Here is a 16756-nt window from a genome sequence, read left to right as displayed (position 1 = left end):
TTTATGTTAGATTTGGCATCACACTGCATGTAGTGCAAAGATACTGCAGAAGGGATCCTGTTGCGAAATTACATGAAAAACAGTGGTAAGCTGAATTTCTTTTAAATGAGTGTTTTTACAATTTAAATTTTGTTTCTGCTCGATATTAAAAAAAAATATATATATATATAGTTCCGAGCTTCTCTAGAAATGTAATAGAAGACCAAAGGAAACCACAGGATAGCAATGCAAACACGGAGATCGCTCTGAGGTGGAAGAGACTTTTTGGAGCAGCAGATATACATTTTCCACTTGATCTTGCTGTTCTGCACAGAATGGCAAACACAAAGTCTTTTCATTTTATTTCAGCGTCTTCAGAATTTGGGGTACGTTCTTTCAGATCTTGGATAGCTCTGAATCCAAAAAAAAAAATGTAATGTTCATTTTCTTCTCTAATTCAACGGTATTCGTCTCTGAGTTGTGAGATCACTTCTTCAGACTTATTCAGTGTCGTCTGTCCTAATAACGGGCACACCCCTCTGTGAATATCCTCCTGCGACCCCATTTTCCTCGCTCTTTATCTGTTCTTTCTCTACAGCCCCTAAAGTGTGGCGGGCTCCTATCCGGGCGGGATACCCGAGGGCAGCAGTGTCCGGACAGCTGTCTGGTCATCCTGGGAGTGTCGGCCGGGGGTTGGCCTAGGGGCCGCCAGGCTGGAAAGCGAGCCTGGAGGCTGCGCAGGGAACCGGACGTCGTCATGACAACGCCACCCAGCGTAGGGGGGCGGGGAAACGCGAGTGCGGAAGTCCCCGACCCCGGCCTGCCGGGCGGGGCCGCCGGGGCCCGGGCGTCGCCATGGCAGCGCCGGGAAGGGGTGTGGCCTGCGGCGGGGCGCCCCCGCCCCGCGGACCCCGCCCGGGCCTGCACGGCGGGCGGCGACCTCGACGCCCGCAAGGGTTTGAAACCGTTTTGAGGCGGCGGCGGCGGCGGCCGGTCGGAAAGCTTGCACGTAGGGGCGCCCGTTCTGGTTTTCCCGAATCCCTTCCCGGGCCCCCGCGCGCGGGTTCCCGGTGGAATTTTGTGCGGGAAGGGGTCGCCGCGGGCCGGCCGCCGTCCAGGCCCCTGGCGCGCGCCGCTGGGGCGTCCGGGCGCGGCGGCCGCGGCTCCGCGTGCGGAGAGGGCACCGGGCGGCGCGGGCCGGGGCTTCTGACAAAGCCGGGGGCCGGCGGGGCGGGTGCGCACGCGGGGCCCCGGCTCCCGACGGGGCGGCGCCTGTGAGCAGCCGTCGGCGCGCGGCCGCGCGGTCTGGGCCGGCCGCCCCGCTCCCTGGCCTCCCTCCCTTCCCCGCAGGTCCTCCCCGCGGGGGGAGCTCTCCGTCCGCGGCCGGGCGGGGGTCCTGGGCGCTCTGGGGGCGGCTCCGGGGAGGCCCGCCCGCCCCCGGCCCGCAGGGCGGACCCGGGCCAGACCCCAGGGCCCCCGGGACGATTGCGGACGCTGCGCGCGGCCTGCCCGCTGACCGTCGTCGAGAAGCCGGACGCGGGGGCTCCAGCCGCCGCGTGGGGGCCAGGGTGCGGCGGGGGGCGGTCCCTGGCTCCCTGGCCGCCGGCCCCGGCGTCCCCGGTCTCCGGGGCGATGCCCCTCCTTCGTGGGAAGCTCGGTCAGTGCCTGGTAACTGTCCAAACACCCGGAGGTGCGAGCTGGTGAAACAGGCACCTGGAAACGGGTTTCAAGTTTTGTTTAATGACCCGCCGTCCACTTCAAGTACGATTTGATTGAGCAGAATTGATTTTAGGCGGCTTGCAGGAGTGTGTGTATTTCGCGCGGCCCGGGGCGGTACCTGTGTGAGCGGTCTCTCTGTTTGGGGGTGTGGCCGCCTTTCCCCAGGACCTAGAGTGTGTGCGGCTTCCTCGAGCACCCTCAGAACCACATCTTAGCCCATTTCCTAGATGTCAGCAGAGACACGGGTATAAAAAAAGACCAGGAGCTAAATATATTACAGCTATAAGTAAGAGTCATCCAGCTTATTTCTTTTTATGTGATTGGTAGGCACATTCTAAATATTTTAAATCTAACTCAAAGACATAGCTTTACTTATTTTTTAAATTCTAATAATTTAAATCTTCAATTCTAATAAGCCATACATAATAAAACTTTTTGATTAGCTGGGATTAACTAGATATAACCTACCTGTAAGAGGTAATTCCTTAAAGGTTTGAAGCAAGAATTCTTTGACGATTTGAACCAATAACTTAATTTTGTTTTCATTTTGTTGGAGAATAAATAAGGGATTAGAAAAAGCTGAGTTTTAGCATTGACCAAGTATCACTGATTCTTTATTGTGCTTTTTAAAAAGATATTTATTTGGCTGCGCTGGGTCCTTGGTTGCTGCCTGCGGGATCTTTCGTTGAGGCATGTAGGATCTATTTCCCAGACTAGGAATGGAACTTGGGCCTCCTGCATTGGGACCTCAGCGTCTTAGCCATTGGACCACCAGGGAAGTCCCTCTTTACTGTGCTTTTTAAAAAATGTATCCTCCAGTATTGCATATTATTATAGCAATTTGATTGCCTGTTTACTTTCCAAAATACTTCTTGGAGGTATTGCTGATTTATATTTGAATGGCCAACAGATATAATGAATCTGAGAGCTGATGGTTTCAGAGTTTGAATCTGAGCCTTATGCTTAATTTCATGACTAAGTGAGCCTTTACAGTTGAGTTTTCATTTCCTCTAACACTGAACTTTAACATCTCCTGCTTATGTCAGAGGATTGAAGGAGAACTAATGATTATAGGAATCTTTGTTTCAGTAATAGCTAAAGACCCTGATGCTGGGAGAGATTGAAGGCGGGAGGAGAAGGGGACGAAAGAGGATGAGATGGTTGGATGGCATCACCGACTCCATGGACATGAGTGTGGGTAAACTCTGGGAGTTGGTGATGGACAGGGAGGCCTGGCGTGCTGCAGTCCACGGGGTCACAAAGAGTCTGACACGACTGAGCGACTGAGCTGAACTGGTGGACTCTCCCAGGCATGTGTTTGAGTGTGTGGGCAGGGTGAACTGTTTAAGCCTGGAAGTATACTTGGGGTCAGAGCTGTGCTTAAAACTGGGTTTCTATGTTTCCATCCGTTTGTTTATCCATTTGATTAATTGCTTTTCAGCTTAATGATGGTAATATAACATCTGGCAGTGGTATCTTGTTACCAGCTTTCTGTTGATACTTTCTGTTACTGATGGAGCTATGTAAATTTTGCAGCTAGTTATTGTAGGAATGTAAAACAGAACCAACCGGCCAAATAACCCCAGGCCAACTAACCAATCATTTTCTTTTATTTAGTCACTAAGTCGTGTCTGACTTTCTGCGACCCCATGGACTGTGGCGCACTGGGCTCTGTCCATGGGATTTCCCAGGCAGGAATGCTGGAGTGGGTTGCCATTTCCTCCTCCAGGGGGATCTTCCCGACCCAGGGATTGAACTCTGTCTCCTTGTGTCTCCTGCGTTGACAGTCAAGTTCTTTACCACTGTGCCACCTGGGAGGCCCTAGCTAATCATTAAACGTGATTAAATAGAACAGAATTGACGGTGACCAAGTCTTGGATTCAAAAATATGTTTCTTTTACTGTAATGCAGAAGGTACCATGACCAGTTTTGGTTAACAGAATTAAGGGCAATAGTGTTTCTATTCTAGAGAACTATTTAGTGCTTGGAACAACAACAACAAAAAACAACCACAGACATATCTTGTTTTATGGCACTTTGCTTTATTACACTTCATAGATACTGTGTTTTTAACAAATTGAAGGTTTGTGGAAGCCCTGCCTGGAACAAGTCCACCGCTCGCCAACAGCATCCGCTCACGTCGTGACCCTGGGTCACAGTTCAGTGATTCCCAGAACATTCGAACCCCTCCCAAAATGATCACAAGATGCAGAGGGGTACTTTTTTTTTTTTTTTTTTTAGCAATAAAGTATTTTTAAAATGAAGGTATGTACTTTTTTAGCATAATGGTATTGAACACGCAATAGACGACAGGATGTGTAAACATGCCTTATATATGAGGGAGCATCCCTGGTGACTCAGATGGTGACGCATCCACCTGCCGTGCAGGAGACCTGGGTTCCATCCCTGGGTCAGAAAGATCCCCTGAAGAAGGGAATGGCAGCCTACTCCAGCGTTCATGCCTGAAGAATCCCATGGCCATTCCAGGCCTTTTTCTGTGCACTGGGAAAGCCCCGTGTTCAGGGGACTCGCTCCACCGTGGCGTGGTCTGGAACTGAGCCTCGGTGCCTCTGAGGTCTGCCTGTGTTTGTCCTGCGGGAGAAGGATGTTCATTTCTTCAGGTAGCTTTTTGTACCGGTCCGTTCTTCAGCTTCTGTCACACGCCATGCGAGGTACTAGGCGCCTACCGAGCTGCGTCGGGCGCGGTGCCTGCCTTCCGGGAGCATCTCTCAGATGGTGGGAGACGTGTGAACAGTGTGCGGTTGTGTGGAGAAAGAGTAAAAGCGCCGTGAGCGCTGCCACGCAGCTGTGAGCTGTGCACACCCGGACGGGGCGGGGAGTCCGGGCCCCGCGGGGCGGGCCTCCGCGGGGTGCCTGGCCGCATCTCCTGGCTGCAGGCCGCGGGGCAGCCGAGGGGCTGAGCGGTCCTCTCAGGAGAGCAGGCCCGAGCCAGCGCGGGCGGCGGGGGCGCCGGCGGGCGGGGGCGCCCCCGGGCGGTTAGTGAGGCCGCCTGTGTGTGTGCGTGCGCCAGTGTGTGTGGGGGGTGTGGGCATCCGTGGGAGGTTGGTTAGGCCCTGTGTGTCTGTGTGTGCGTGTGTGTGTGTGTGTGGGGTGTGGTTATCTGTGGGTGGTTGGTTAGGACCTGTGTGTCTGTGTGTGTCTGTGTGTATCTGTCTCTGTATTTGTGTGTTGTGTCTGTGTGTCTGTATGTATCTGTGTGTGTGTCTGTGTGTCTGTCTCTGTGTGTTGTGTGTTTGTGTGTCTGTATGTCTCGCTCTGTGTATTTGTGTGTCTGTGTGTGTGTGTCTGTCTTGTCTGTGTGTTGTGTGTTGTGTCTGTGTCTTTGTGTGTCTGGGATGTGTCTGTGTCTGTGTCTGCGTGTGTGTGTGTATGTGTCTGTCTGTGTCTGTGTGTATCTGTGTGTGTGTCTCTCTGTATTTGTGTGTGTGTCTGTCTTGTGTCTGTGTGTCTCTGTGTGTGTCTGTATTTGTATGTGTGTGTTGTGTGTCTGTGTGTCTGTGTCTCTCTCTGTATTTGTGTGTGTGTGTCGTGTCTGTGTGTTGTGTGCTGTGTCTGTGTGTCTGTGTCTATGTGTGTGTGTCTGTGTGTGTGTCTGTATTTGTGTTGTCTATCTGTGAGTCTGTGTGTGTCTGTCTGTGTGTGCCTGTGTTGTGTCTGTCTCTGTGTATTTGTGTGTGTGTCTGTGTTGTGTCTGTGTGTCTATGTGTGTGTGTGTGTCTGTGTTTGTGTTGTCTGTGTGTGTCTTTCTGTGTGTCTCTCTGAGTGTGCCTGTCTGTGTTGTGTCTGCCTCTGTGTATTTGTGTGTGTCTGTATTTGTGTTGTCTATCTGTGTGTCTGTGTGTGTCTGTCTGTGTGTGCCTGTGTTGTGTCTGTCTCTGTGTATTTGTGTGTGTGTCTGTTGTGTCTGTGTGTCTGTGTCTATGTGTGTGTGTGTGTCTGTATTTGTGTTGTCTGTCTGTGTGTGCCTGTGTTGTATCTGTCTCTGTGTGTGTCTGTGTTTGTGTTGTCTATCTGTGTGTGTCTGTCTGTGTGTCTGTCTGAGTGTGCCTGTCTGTGTTGTGTCTGTCTCTGTGTATTTGTGTGTGTGTCTGTGTTGTGTCTGTGTGTCTATGTGTGTGTGTGTGTCTGTGTTTGTGTTGTCTATCTGTGTGTGTCTGTCTGTGTGTCTGTCTGAGTGTGCCTGTCTGTGTTGTGCCTGTCTCTGTGTATTTGTGTGTCTGTGTGTGTGTCTGTCTGTCTGTCTGTGGCGGGAGAGCCGGGCTGGGAAGGCTCCGCACCGCGCGGCCTGCCTGGGTCTGGGCTCAGCGGTCGCCCGCGCGCTGGAGGCGGGAGGTCAGGGCCTGAGCGCGGGCGCAGGACTCGGGGGCCGCGGGCGGGCGTCCTCGGGCCGCGCGGTGAGCGGGGCGCGGGCGGGTTTGGAGGTGTTTCTGGGTGTTTGTTCTTTACGGTCACGGCCGAGGAGGTCGCCGGCGGGGGCGGGCGGGACGGTGGGGACAGTCCGGGCGCCGCGCAGCCGCGCAGCGGGCGCATCGGGAAGGGAAGGGGAGCGGGGAGGCGCGGGGCAGCGCCGGGCGCGGCCCTGACTCTTCGGCTGCCGGGAGGTGGGCCCTGGAGGGGAGGTGCGGGGAGGCCTCGCGCTGCCGCGGAGCAGGGCTGCTGAGGGCCCGGCGGAGCCTCGGTCACGGGGGCGGGGCGGCTGGAGGAGCCGTCGGTGGGAGCCGCGTGCTGGTCCCGCGCGCGGGGAGCCTGGCTCAGCTCCGGCCCGACCGGCTGCGTGCGGAGCCCCTGTGCGGAGGGGCCGACCCTGCGCCGGAGGAGGCCCTGGGACCCTGCCCTGGAGAAGGCCCTGGGCGGCGTTGGGAGTGGGACGCGGGGCGGAGAGGCGCAGCGGGGCTTTTCTCCAAAGGTGCCATTTGCAGATTTGAATCAATGTCATTTGAACAAATGACAGATGGGGACCGTGTCTCGCGTGGAGACAGTACCCAGGCATTTCAGAACTTAGAGGAATGTGTGGACTCTTGACTAGATTTTAACTTAAGGAGTCTTGTCAAAACCTATTTTGGGGGTTCACCCATTTATAATCAGTGGTTTTCCTGTTGATTAGGAAGAAATCCGAGGACCAGTATTTTAAGTTTTTTGATGGGAGTTAAACATTGTACACTTATGGACATTAAAAATTGCTTTTTTGGTATACAGTTTGATTAATTTTTACGCATACATAGGATAGGTTCTTCGGAGAAGGCAATGGCACCCCGCTCCAGTACTCTTGCCTGGAAAATCCCATGGACGGAGGAGCCTGGAAGGCTGCAGTCCGTGGGGTTGCGAAGAGTCGGACACGACTGAGCGACTTCCCTTTCACTTTCACTTTCATGCATTGGAGAAGGAAATGGCAACCCACTCCAGTGTTCTTGCCTGGAGAATCCCAGGGATGGGGGAGCCTGGTGGGCTGCCGTCTCGGGTTGCACAGAGTTGGACATGACTGAAGCGGCTTAGCAGCAGCACCAGAATAGGTTTTTATAGCCTGCACAGCCAGCATGTAGAACAATTCCAGGGCCCATGTGACTTCCTCCCCTGCCCCATCCCGTTGCTAACCCAGTGAGCGAGCCTGTGTGCCGGTACTTTGTCTTTGTGCCTGGAGTTTCTGCCTTTTCTAGGGTGTCACACAGGGGATACGGTCACGCCGTCTGTGGCCTTGGAGAATGGCTTCTTCGACTTGGGCTGACACACTCGCGGCTCCCCCACGCTGTCGGGCGCATCAGCACTTCTCTCCTTGTGTTTCATTGTGTGAATGAACCACAGTTGGTTTATCCATTTCCCAAGGGAGGGACACTTGTTTGGATTCCAGTGTTTGGAATTGGTTACAGAAGAAAAAAACCGTGGTTACAGAAGAAAAAAGCTGTTATAAACAGTATATTCAGGTTTCCCTGTGAATATAGATTTTGTTTCATTTGGATAAATGCCTAAGACTAGGAGTTTGAGTCCTGTGCTGTGTGCTTAACTGGCTAAGAAATGGCTGTTTTCCAGAGTGGGTGCGTCGCGTTGTGCTCCTGCCAGAGACGTGCGCGTCTTCCTCTTCTGCTGCTGCTGCTGCTGCTGTTCTCGAGTTCTGCTCCTGCTGCTGCTGCTGCTCCTGTTGTTGTGTTCCTGTTGTTCCGTTGCTGCTGCTGCTGCTGTTCTGTGGCTCTGTGCCCTCAGCAGGTTTGGTATTGTCTGCGTTTCTGAGTAGCTGTCCTCTAGGTGGGTAGTGATGTCTCGCTGTGCTTCTCACTAGCGTCTGTCTACTGATGAGTGATGAACAGCGTCTTCTTCACCTGCTTGCGTGTCAGCTGTACATCTTCCTTTGTAAAGGAACTGATTTTCTTGCCGATTACTTTTATTGGGTTATTTGTTTACTTGTGGCTTAGTTTTAAAGTCCTTTATGTATTCTTGGCTGGGTCCTTTCTGAGAGAAATGCAGTGTTTCTTCCCAGTCTGTAACTTATCTTTTCAGCTCCTAGACAGATTTCTTTGCAGAACAGAAGTTTTTTATTTTGATAAAATCTAATATATCAATGTTTTCTTTTATGGGTAGTGCTTTTAATGTTGTATCTCAGAAATCCTTGACTGACTTCAAGTCATGAAGGTTTTTTTCCTATGTTTTCTTGTTTTATAGTTTTACATTTTACACTTAGGTCTATGATTTATTTTAAGTTAATTTTCAGTTCAGTTGCTCAGTCATGTCCAACTCTTTGTGACCCCAGAGACTGCAGCATGCCAGGCCTCCCTGTTCATCACCAACTCCTGGAGTTTATTCAAACTCATGTCCATTGAGTCGGTGATGCCATCCAACCATCTCATCCTCTGTCATCCCCTTCTCCTCCTGCCTTCAATCTTTCCCAGCATCTGGGTCTTTTCCAATGAGTCAGCTCTTCACATCAGGTGGCCAAAGTATTGGAGTTTCAGCTTTAGCATCAGTCCTTCCAATGAATATTCAGGACTGCTCTCCTTTAGGATGGACTGGTTGGATCTCCTTGCTGTCCAAGGGACTCTCAAGAGTCTTCTTCAACACCACAGTTCAAAAACCCTCAGTTCTTCGGTGCTCAGCTTTCTTTATAGGCCAGCACTCACATCCATACATGACTACTGGAAAAACCATAGCTTTGACTAGATGGACCTTTGTTGGCAAAGTGATGTCTCTGCTTTTTAATAAGCTGTCTAGGTTTGTAGTGTTTATAATGTTTCTTAAAATCAGATAAAGTGAGTCTTCCAAACTTCTTGTTCTTTTTCAGAATTATTTCTGCTATTCTATTTCCTTTAACTTTCCATGTAAATTTTCGAGTCAGCTTGTGTATATCTGTAGGAACACTGCTGGGAATTTTAGTGGAACTCCGTTATATCTGTAGATCAATTTGGGGGTGTTCAATACTAATGAATTTTATTTGATCTCTTCCAACAGTTATGTAGTTTCCAGCATACAGACATTATTGTTTTAATTTTAAATATTTTACAGGCTGAATTATGGAAATGGGAAGTGAAGAAGAAAAATGGGAGAAGCTGGATGCGGAATTCGATCACTTTGTGGTAGACATGAAGCCTTTCGTTCTAAAGTTACCCCATAGGTCAGGTAAGATTATGTTTGAAAATTAGGTTCTTAGCATTAATTTTTTTCTTTGTATTATTTAGCCAAACCAGTGAACTTCCAATATGGAAAAAAAACTGAGTTTGTTTAATAACAGTTTTCATCTTATAAAGGACTGTTTACTCTGAGCTGCTTGAGGGAACATGGAAATTCAGCGATGATGATGTCCTCCTGAACCATGGCAAGGTCTTAACATGTTACCGTCCATGTCAGGAGCTTAAAGTGCATGAATCTTTCAAGTTAGCTGAATGGTTTTTTGCTGAGACTTTTCCCTCCTCCCATGGAAATGGTTCCTTTCAGGAGCTTACTGTCCACCTGTCTCTGACCCTTTTGTTTATTAAAGCAGAAAGTAATCTGTTAATCTTCCCTGCTTATTGGTTGACTGAATAAAATCAACTGTAAATGAGTTTTTGTTGCTGTCTTGCTTGCAGTTCATAACCTGTTGCCCTTTGAGAGTTTCTGTGTCAAGTCAGAGATTTTCAGATAATTTAAGGTTTATCAGAGAGCAGTTAAAGAGACTGTGAGGAGCTTAGAAGCTTCTCTGAGTTCAGTTCAGTTCAGCTCAGTTGCTCAGTCATGTCCGGTGAACTGCAGCACGCCAGGCCTCCCTGTTCATCACCATCTCCCGGAGTTCACTCAGACTCACATCCGTCGAGTCGGTGATGCCATCCAGCCATCTCATCCTCAGTCATCCCCTTCTCCTCCTGCCCCCAATCCCTCCCAGCATCAGACTCTTTTCCAATGAGTCAACTCTTCGCATGAGGTGGCCAAAGTACTGGAGTTTCAGCTTTAGCATCATTCCTTCCAAAGAAATCCCAGGGTTGATCTCCTTCAAAATGGACTGGTTGGATCTCCTTGCAGTCCAACAGCACAGAGTCTTCTCCAAGAGTCTTCTCCAACACCACAGTTCAAAAGCATCAATTCTTCTGTGCTCAGCTTTCTTCACAGTCCAACTCTCACATCCACACATGACCACAGGAAAAACCATAGCCTTGACTAGATGGACCTTAGTCGGCAAAGTAATGTCTCTGCTTTTGAATATACTATCTAGGTTGGTCAGAACTTTTCTTCCAAGGAGTAAGCGTCTTTTAATTTCATGGCTGCAGTCACCATCTGCAGTGATTTTGGAGCCCCAAAAAATAAAGTCTGACACTGTTTCCACTGTTTCCCCATCTATTTCCCATGGAGTGATGGGACCGGAGGCCATGATCTTCGTTTTCTGAATGTTGAGCTTTAAGCCAACTTTTCCACTCTCCTCTTTCACTGTCATCAAGAGGCTCTTTAGCTCTCTCAGTTATGGCAGCTGTAAGGCTGGCTGTAAATCTGTTTTTGGAGCTTTTGAGTGTAGGGTTAGGAGTGGGGACAAGAAATGGGCATTTACCCGAGTTCTGTCCAGGTTCCCTCTAACTCTGAGATGCCTAGTGAGCTTAACATTCAAAACGAGGAGCCGAGTCAGCGCAGCTCTTCGCCCCGGGGAGGAGGGGATGCAGGGTTTGGGTCCCACACCCTGCGTTCTCCGTCATGCAGGCAGCGCCTGCGGCCCGCCGAGCCCACGGGTTTGGCTCGGTCTTCCCTTCACGGTCTTCCTCTGGCCTCTCCTCTTGTTTTTCTGGGTGGTAACCTCTTTTTTCTTCCTCTGCTATTCTTAAAGTGAGCATTCCTGTCCCCTGGCTCATTCACAGTTAGTTGGACTAGTATTTAGTGGTATTTCTACATCGTGTTCTCGTCTGATATTCACTCTTTTTTTTCCTTCTTGTGTTAGATCTGCTGATTAGGATAAATGTATATTAAAATCTCTCATTATAAATGTACTTCAAGTCAAACTATGTTCATATTTCATCTTTTAAAAAGGGATTTGGGGTATCTAGAATGGGATTAATTGTAATCTTTGGTTTGTGACTCATTGTGGATATTGGTACATCCCTGGTGCTTTTTTATGCCATTAATTCATAGTGAAAGCTCAGAAACTCACATCCCTGTCAAGACCTGACCATTCATATAACTTCAATCTCATTATAGTAAAGTCTACTTCGTTTCCCCCCATTATTTTAAGTAATGAATTTTTTCATTAGCCGAATGGTTGTACTAAGCTCTGTTCATTTGAATATTATATGTTAATAGGTTTCAGTTTGCCCCAGGACATACAGAAGTGCAGTTTGAAAACCCGTTTACTCAAGTTGATCTGTTTTACTTGCTGTTTTCTTTTTGTACAAAGTACACCTGATGTTGGCGCTTCCCTGGCAGCTTGGCTGGTAAAGAATCCACCTGTAACGCAGGAGACCCCGTTTCAGTTCCTGGGTCGGGAAGATCCACTGCAGAAGGGAAAGGCTGCCCATTCCAGTATACGGGGTTGCCACACCCGGTATTTCAGGAAGTTTGTTTTGTGATTGTATAATTTTCAAAACTAAAAATACAAAGTTCTTTAGAGACTGCTCTTATACCTGGAGTGATAAATCCAGCATGAGCAAAGTGGTAAATCAACCCCAGGGATGTTTGAAGGTAAAACAATAAACGAATATGACCTTTAGAGACTAAGAGATTAAAGCAGATTTATGATTTGTGTTAGATATATAATCCTTAAATTGAGTTTGACAGAAAAGATTAATGTTGAAATAGACTTGGTGAGCCCTGGAAACAGTTCTATGTCATGGTGAGATGAGGCAGTCAATAGGCCATTTTATGTGGATTAAACTGTGGTACATTTTTAAGCTAGTTTTGAACAGGATAATTATTTTTCAAAATTATATGTAAATACAGTAACCCTGAAATAGTTTTAGAGAGGTTAAAAGAAAACCCTGAATAAATCATCCACAGATCCCTGAAAATCATCAGCTTTAATAAATAAAACATTTGAGATTCAATTTTAGATTGAGTTTAAAATGCTTAAGTAAGTTTACATTTTCTCTCTCGTGGTTTTAAAATTATAGAAAGATTTTTCGACACAACTAAAATTATTTTAGAGATGATTTTACAGCAACACTTTTGTCTCAGAGATTTCTCTGATGGTAATCCTGGAACTCTAATCGACTGATAAAGCTCAACTCTAGCCCAGGGGTGGTGGACTGCAGCCCCTTTCCACATCCCACCTGCGGCCTTTTCTGTGAAGACTGATTAGAAAACAGCCGTGACCTCTGGTGGATGCGTGGTGCGGGCAATTCCTTGCAAACTGGAGACGCTGTGTGGAAGATCACCTGGGTCTGCAAAACCGAAATGCTCGCTGTCTGGTGCTTTACAGAAAAGATCCGCTATAGCCCCTGTGCTGGACGAGAGCAGTGCTTTATGGGTAAGGGAATGTTGTGTTTTCTGAGAAATTCGACCTAACAGCCCCTGTGTGTGTCTAGAACGGCAGCGGTGCGCACTCTGGATCAGAAAGCTGTGTGAGCCTTCAGGCACTGGCACCGGCATCCCGGGCAGGAGGAACCGCAACTTGTACGCCAAGCTCCTGCTGCACATGCTGCGGCGGGGGGTGCTCGAGGGCCCGTTCACGCAGCGCCCGGAGCCGGGGACCCTCAGAGCGCTGCCTTCCTACATGGTAGGTGTGCACGCCAAGTGCCTTACTGCCCATGCCCAGGCGGGGGCGCCCGAGGGCCCTGCCTTCCTACATGGTAGGTGTGTGCGCCAAGCGCCTTACTGCCCATGCCCAGGCGGGGGCGCTCGAGGGCCCTGCCTTCCTACATGGTAGGTGTGCACGCCAAGCGCCTTACTGCCCATGCCCAGGCGGGGGCGCCCGAGGGCCCTGCCTTCCTACATGGTAGGTGTGTGCGCCAAGCGCCTTACTGCCCATGCCCAGGCGGGGGCGCCCGAGGGCCCTGCCTTCCTACATGGTAGGTGTGCACGCCAAGCGCCTTACTGCCCATGCCCAGGCGGGGGCGCCCGAGGGCCCTGCCTTCCTACATGGTAGGTGTGTGCGCCAAGCGCCTTACTGCCCATGCCCAGGCGGGGGCGCCCGAGGGCCTGGTCACACTGCCCCCCAGGTTCATTTATTAAGTTACAAGTCCTCGATAGGTGGTGCTGCTGCTGCTGCTGAGTCGCTGCAGTCGTGGCCGACTCTGTGCGACCCCATAGACAGCAGCCCACCAGGCTCCCCCGTCCCTGGGATTCTCCAGGCAAGAGCACTGGAGCGGGTTGCCATTTCCTTCTCCAGTGCATGAAAGTGAAAGTGAAGTCGCTCACTCGTGTCCGACTCTTAGCGACTCGTGGGTAGGTGTTAGTGAGCGCAATCTGTTTGCCCCCTGATTCAGTTTTTCCCACCTTGAATGGCGCTTTGAGCCTGGGCTCTGAGGGGACTGTACTTAATCGATTCAGTCACCGCACAGTATTCTATAATATTTCTTTAAAAATTAAAATTAATTTTCAAGCCTTAATTTCCCACTAAATTTCACTGGGTTATATTAATTTTCACTGGATTACAATGTATAGATGTCAGTACATTCTAGCTTCTGGAGCTTTCTGGATGTTAACATGATTTTGACCAAACTTCAGAACAGTGATGGTGAGGGAAGCACACGGGGTCTCCAAGTCAGACACAGCGTAGCCACTGGGCAGCGAGTGTGTTTTACTTAATGCATCCGAGAGGTTGGATTGAGTGACTTCTAATGTTCTTTATGATCTAATGAAATGGCAATAATTAGAGTTCAGAAGTGCCTTTCTGCACTTTGATTTAATGATCAAAAGACAGGTTTGTCACAGAGGCAGCTGCCCTTGTGCTTGGTTGAGTATTCACTGTCTTGGGCCTCATAGCTGTGAGATGGGTCTTGGTTTATGTGGTGTTTGGATACTTGAGAAATCTGTAGGTGCTGGTGGTTGCTGATACATATATGTTTATTAAAAAATGAGAAACCCTGTAGAACTTTGGTGTAGCATATGTTAAGATTTGACTATTTTATCCGTTAAACCAAAGTTCAGTCAAGAGGCCTGCTGCGCACTAGATGACCATCTCTGTTATCCATGGCAATGGCAGAGTGCCAGCGCCCTGAGACTCTGCTTTCTGCGGTAAACTGTGGCCATGGTTTCCTTAAGACCAGGAGTCTTTGCGGTGGTGGTTACTTGACTTGACAGTTGATTAAGCATTGAAGTGACTTCCTCAATTAAAAAGAAACAGCTGTGCTTGTTTGACTTGGGTTAGAGGGTCGTGTGTCACCTTCCCTAGAGAACAGCCCCTGGAGAATTTTTTGAGTAGAATTGGGAGGATTACAGTTAATGCAAACTTTATATGCAGACTTTCCTTCAGAAATGTGTCATGAAGCCAGTCTCCCATGAGGAGAAATAAATGGGCTGGTGTCTTTCTTCCTAATGACTGAAGAGAACATGTTCTGAAGCATATTCAGATGCTGAAATGCACGTGTGCTGTGCCATGATTTCCCATTCACGCTCCTATTATGGGATCATAGGAAAGGGCCTTAGTTTAGACATCATCATAATAACACAGGAGCCTAGAGACCTGTCTTGGGTTTTTCGGCTAGGTCGTGGCATGGCCAGAACTAAATTCTAGGTCTTCAACTCTGTTATTACTAATGATGAAGAGGTTTCTGATTTTTAATGATTTTGGTTTCTCCGCCTGCTGATTTGTGTGTGTGTGTGTATATGTGTGTGCATGCCCACAGAGTAACGATCACAGAAAGAAAGAGGTGAGCACAGAGAGGACCTTTCCACTGTCTTTTCAGAAAGCTACTATGCCTTTGTAATATAAGTCACTGTTATCACATGTGTCTCATGTAATTTTATGACTTATCAACTCTAAACGACATGACATGACGAATGTGAGCCATTCATTTTTCTGTGTTTTACTATTTCGTTGAATGATATGTTTTTATATAATTAAACTTGAGTATTTGAAAGGTTGTTATCAAACTTGAAACTTGATGGAAATCTTAACTGATTATTTCATTATATAGTACATTTTGAAAGAATAATTTTTCTAATTTTTAAAAATCAGTCCATCTATTTTGATGAACCAAATCCAGCACAAGCAAAAGGGTCCAGCCCGGATGGATTACCGGACTGGGTGGTGGGCGAGCTGGGGAGCAGCGAGCACAGATTCGGCGAGTCCCGGGAGCTTTCCTCTGGAGAAGATCGCTCTTTGGTGCAGTCGCCGACCGCTGTCCGCAGGTATGCCTGAGCCTGGGGTCCCACACGTGGCTCGTATTTAGCTTGTCTTTGGTGCTGGTTAGTGCAGTCCATGTTTCCTTTTTTTTAAAAATGGTAAATGGTTGGTTTACTTTATGTTTTTGCTGAAGTTGAGGGCTGTTAAGGAATGTCGTGTAGGTAAAATAACAATGTTGCTTTTCCCTTGAATGTATATTGAAGATTATGTTACATTTTTAAGTGATTTTTGAATATCTATTAAATATTTATCTCTCTTCCCATTGCTTGGGAAATGGTGATTGAAAGTCCGTAAGTAACATAGTTCTCTGTTTTCCTCTGGGACAAGCATGAACTGAGAATATTTCAGTGACTTAAACAAAATACAACATCTTCCATATCCATCTTGAAGCTTATGCTTGAATTTCTCTCCTTCTCTCCCCTCACCAAACAATATTTGTTTTAATAGAATAATGAATGCAAACATAAACCCCATTAAACTGTGCTTTCTTACTAGATATGAGCTTAAATACGATTTTTAGTACAAATAAAAGTGAATTTCTGAATTAAAGTACACAGTTATTGTTGTAGTACAACTTTTGGCCTTTAGGAGGAACAGATTTAAATGGGACTTTAATCAGGTTTTGAGCTTTACGTTTGGCACTGCTCCCTGAAGTGCTGACGTACTGGGCAGCGTCAGCTGGCGTGTGTCACGCGTCACGCTCCACTCCTCACCATTCCCTTAGTAATTTTAGTTTTTGGAATTTGATTAGGTTAACAATGTAATCTTTCTTTTCTATTATTAATTTTTTTTTTGCTTTATTCCTTAAAGGGTGCAGAAATCTCATTAGTAATTTGAAACATCTTCATAGTTGATGTAGTCTGGTTATGTTTTTCAGACCTCACATATTATGGTGGAAAAGAGCAGATGAACGTAAAGCAAGAGATCCAGTCCATGTGAAGTTTTTTTTTATTAGAAAGGGGAAATAAGTTAATATGGAGAGGCAGAACAGGAAGAGGCGATATGATCAGGACACGTGTCAGAAGCGCAAACAGGAAGGAGCAGACGGGCCCGTGGCAGCTGCCTTCCTGGGAAGCTCAGGGTTCAGGACGGGAGGTGCCCTTGGGGCCTCCAGGGGATCCAGGTGAATGGGACCTTTTCTCTCTCAGAATAGAGGATCAAGTTGGAGGAAATATGGTAATAATATTCTTCAAATATTACGCAGTAACTCTGCTGGGCGATGAAACCATAGTATAATCTCTGCGGTTTTAACAAGGAATATTTCTCTTTGTTGCTCGCTTATAGTAAAATGACATTTCAATGAAACTTACTTGAGTT

At 48.1% G+C, this 16756-nt stretch overlaps 1 protein-coding gene across 19 annotated transcripts in view; it reads left to right on the top strand.

Moving 5' to 3' along the window:
• Positions 1-883: 883 nt before the first annotated feature.
• Positions 884-16756, top strand: part of CEP112 (centrosomal protein 112) — a 313262-nt gene continuing 297389 nt past the window's right edge. For 13 of the 19 annotated variants that reach the window (XM_027973978.3, XM_027973977.3, XM_060395895.1 and 10 more), the window contains exons 1-4: positions 884-988; positions 9208-9321; positions 12678-12868; positions 15272-15444. In XM_027973978.3, coding sequence (XP_027829779.1) covers positions 9216-9321; positions 12678-12868; positions 15272-15444 — 470 coding nt within the window. In that variant the 5' untranslated portion in view covers positions 884-988; positions 9208-9215. Of the gene's footprint in view, positions 989-1625; positions 1741-9207; positions 12869-15271; positions 15445-16756 lie in introns of those variants that run through there. The other 6 variants (XM_042256532.2, XM_042256539.2, XM_060395897.1 and 3 more) reach the window with 6 other exon arrangements.

The sequence above is a fragment of the Ovis aries genome, chromosome 11 (assembly GCF_016772045.2).
Source record: "Ovis aries strain OAR_USU_Benz2616 breed Rambouillet chromosome 11, ARS-UI_Ramb_v3.0, whole genome shotgun sequence".
In the NCBI taxonomy this organism is placed as follows: Eukaryota; Metazoa; Chordata; class Mammalia; order Artiodactyla; family Bovidae; genus Ovis; species Ovis aries.
This window is presented reverse-complemented; position numbering and strand designations above follow the sequence as displayed.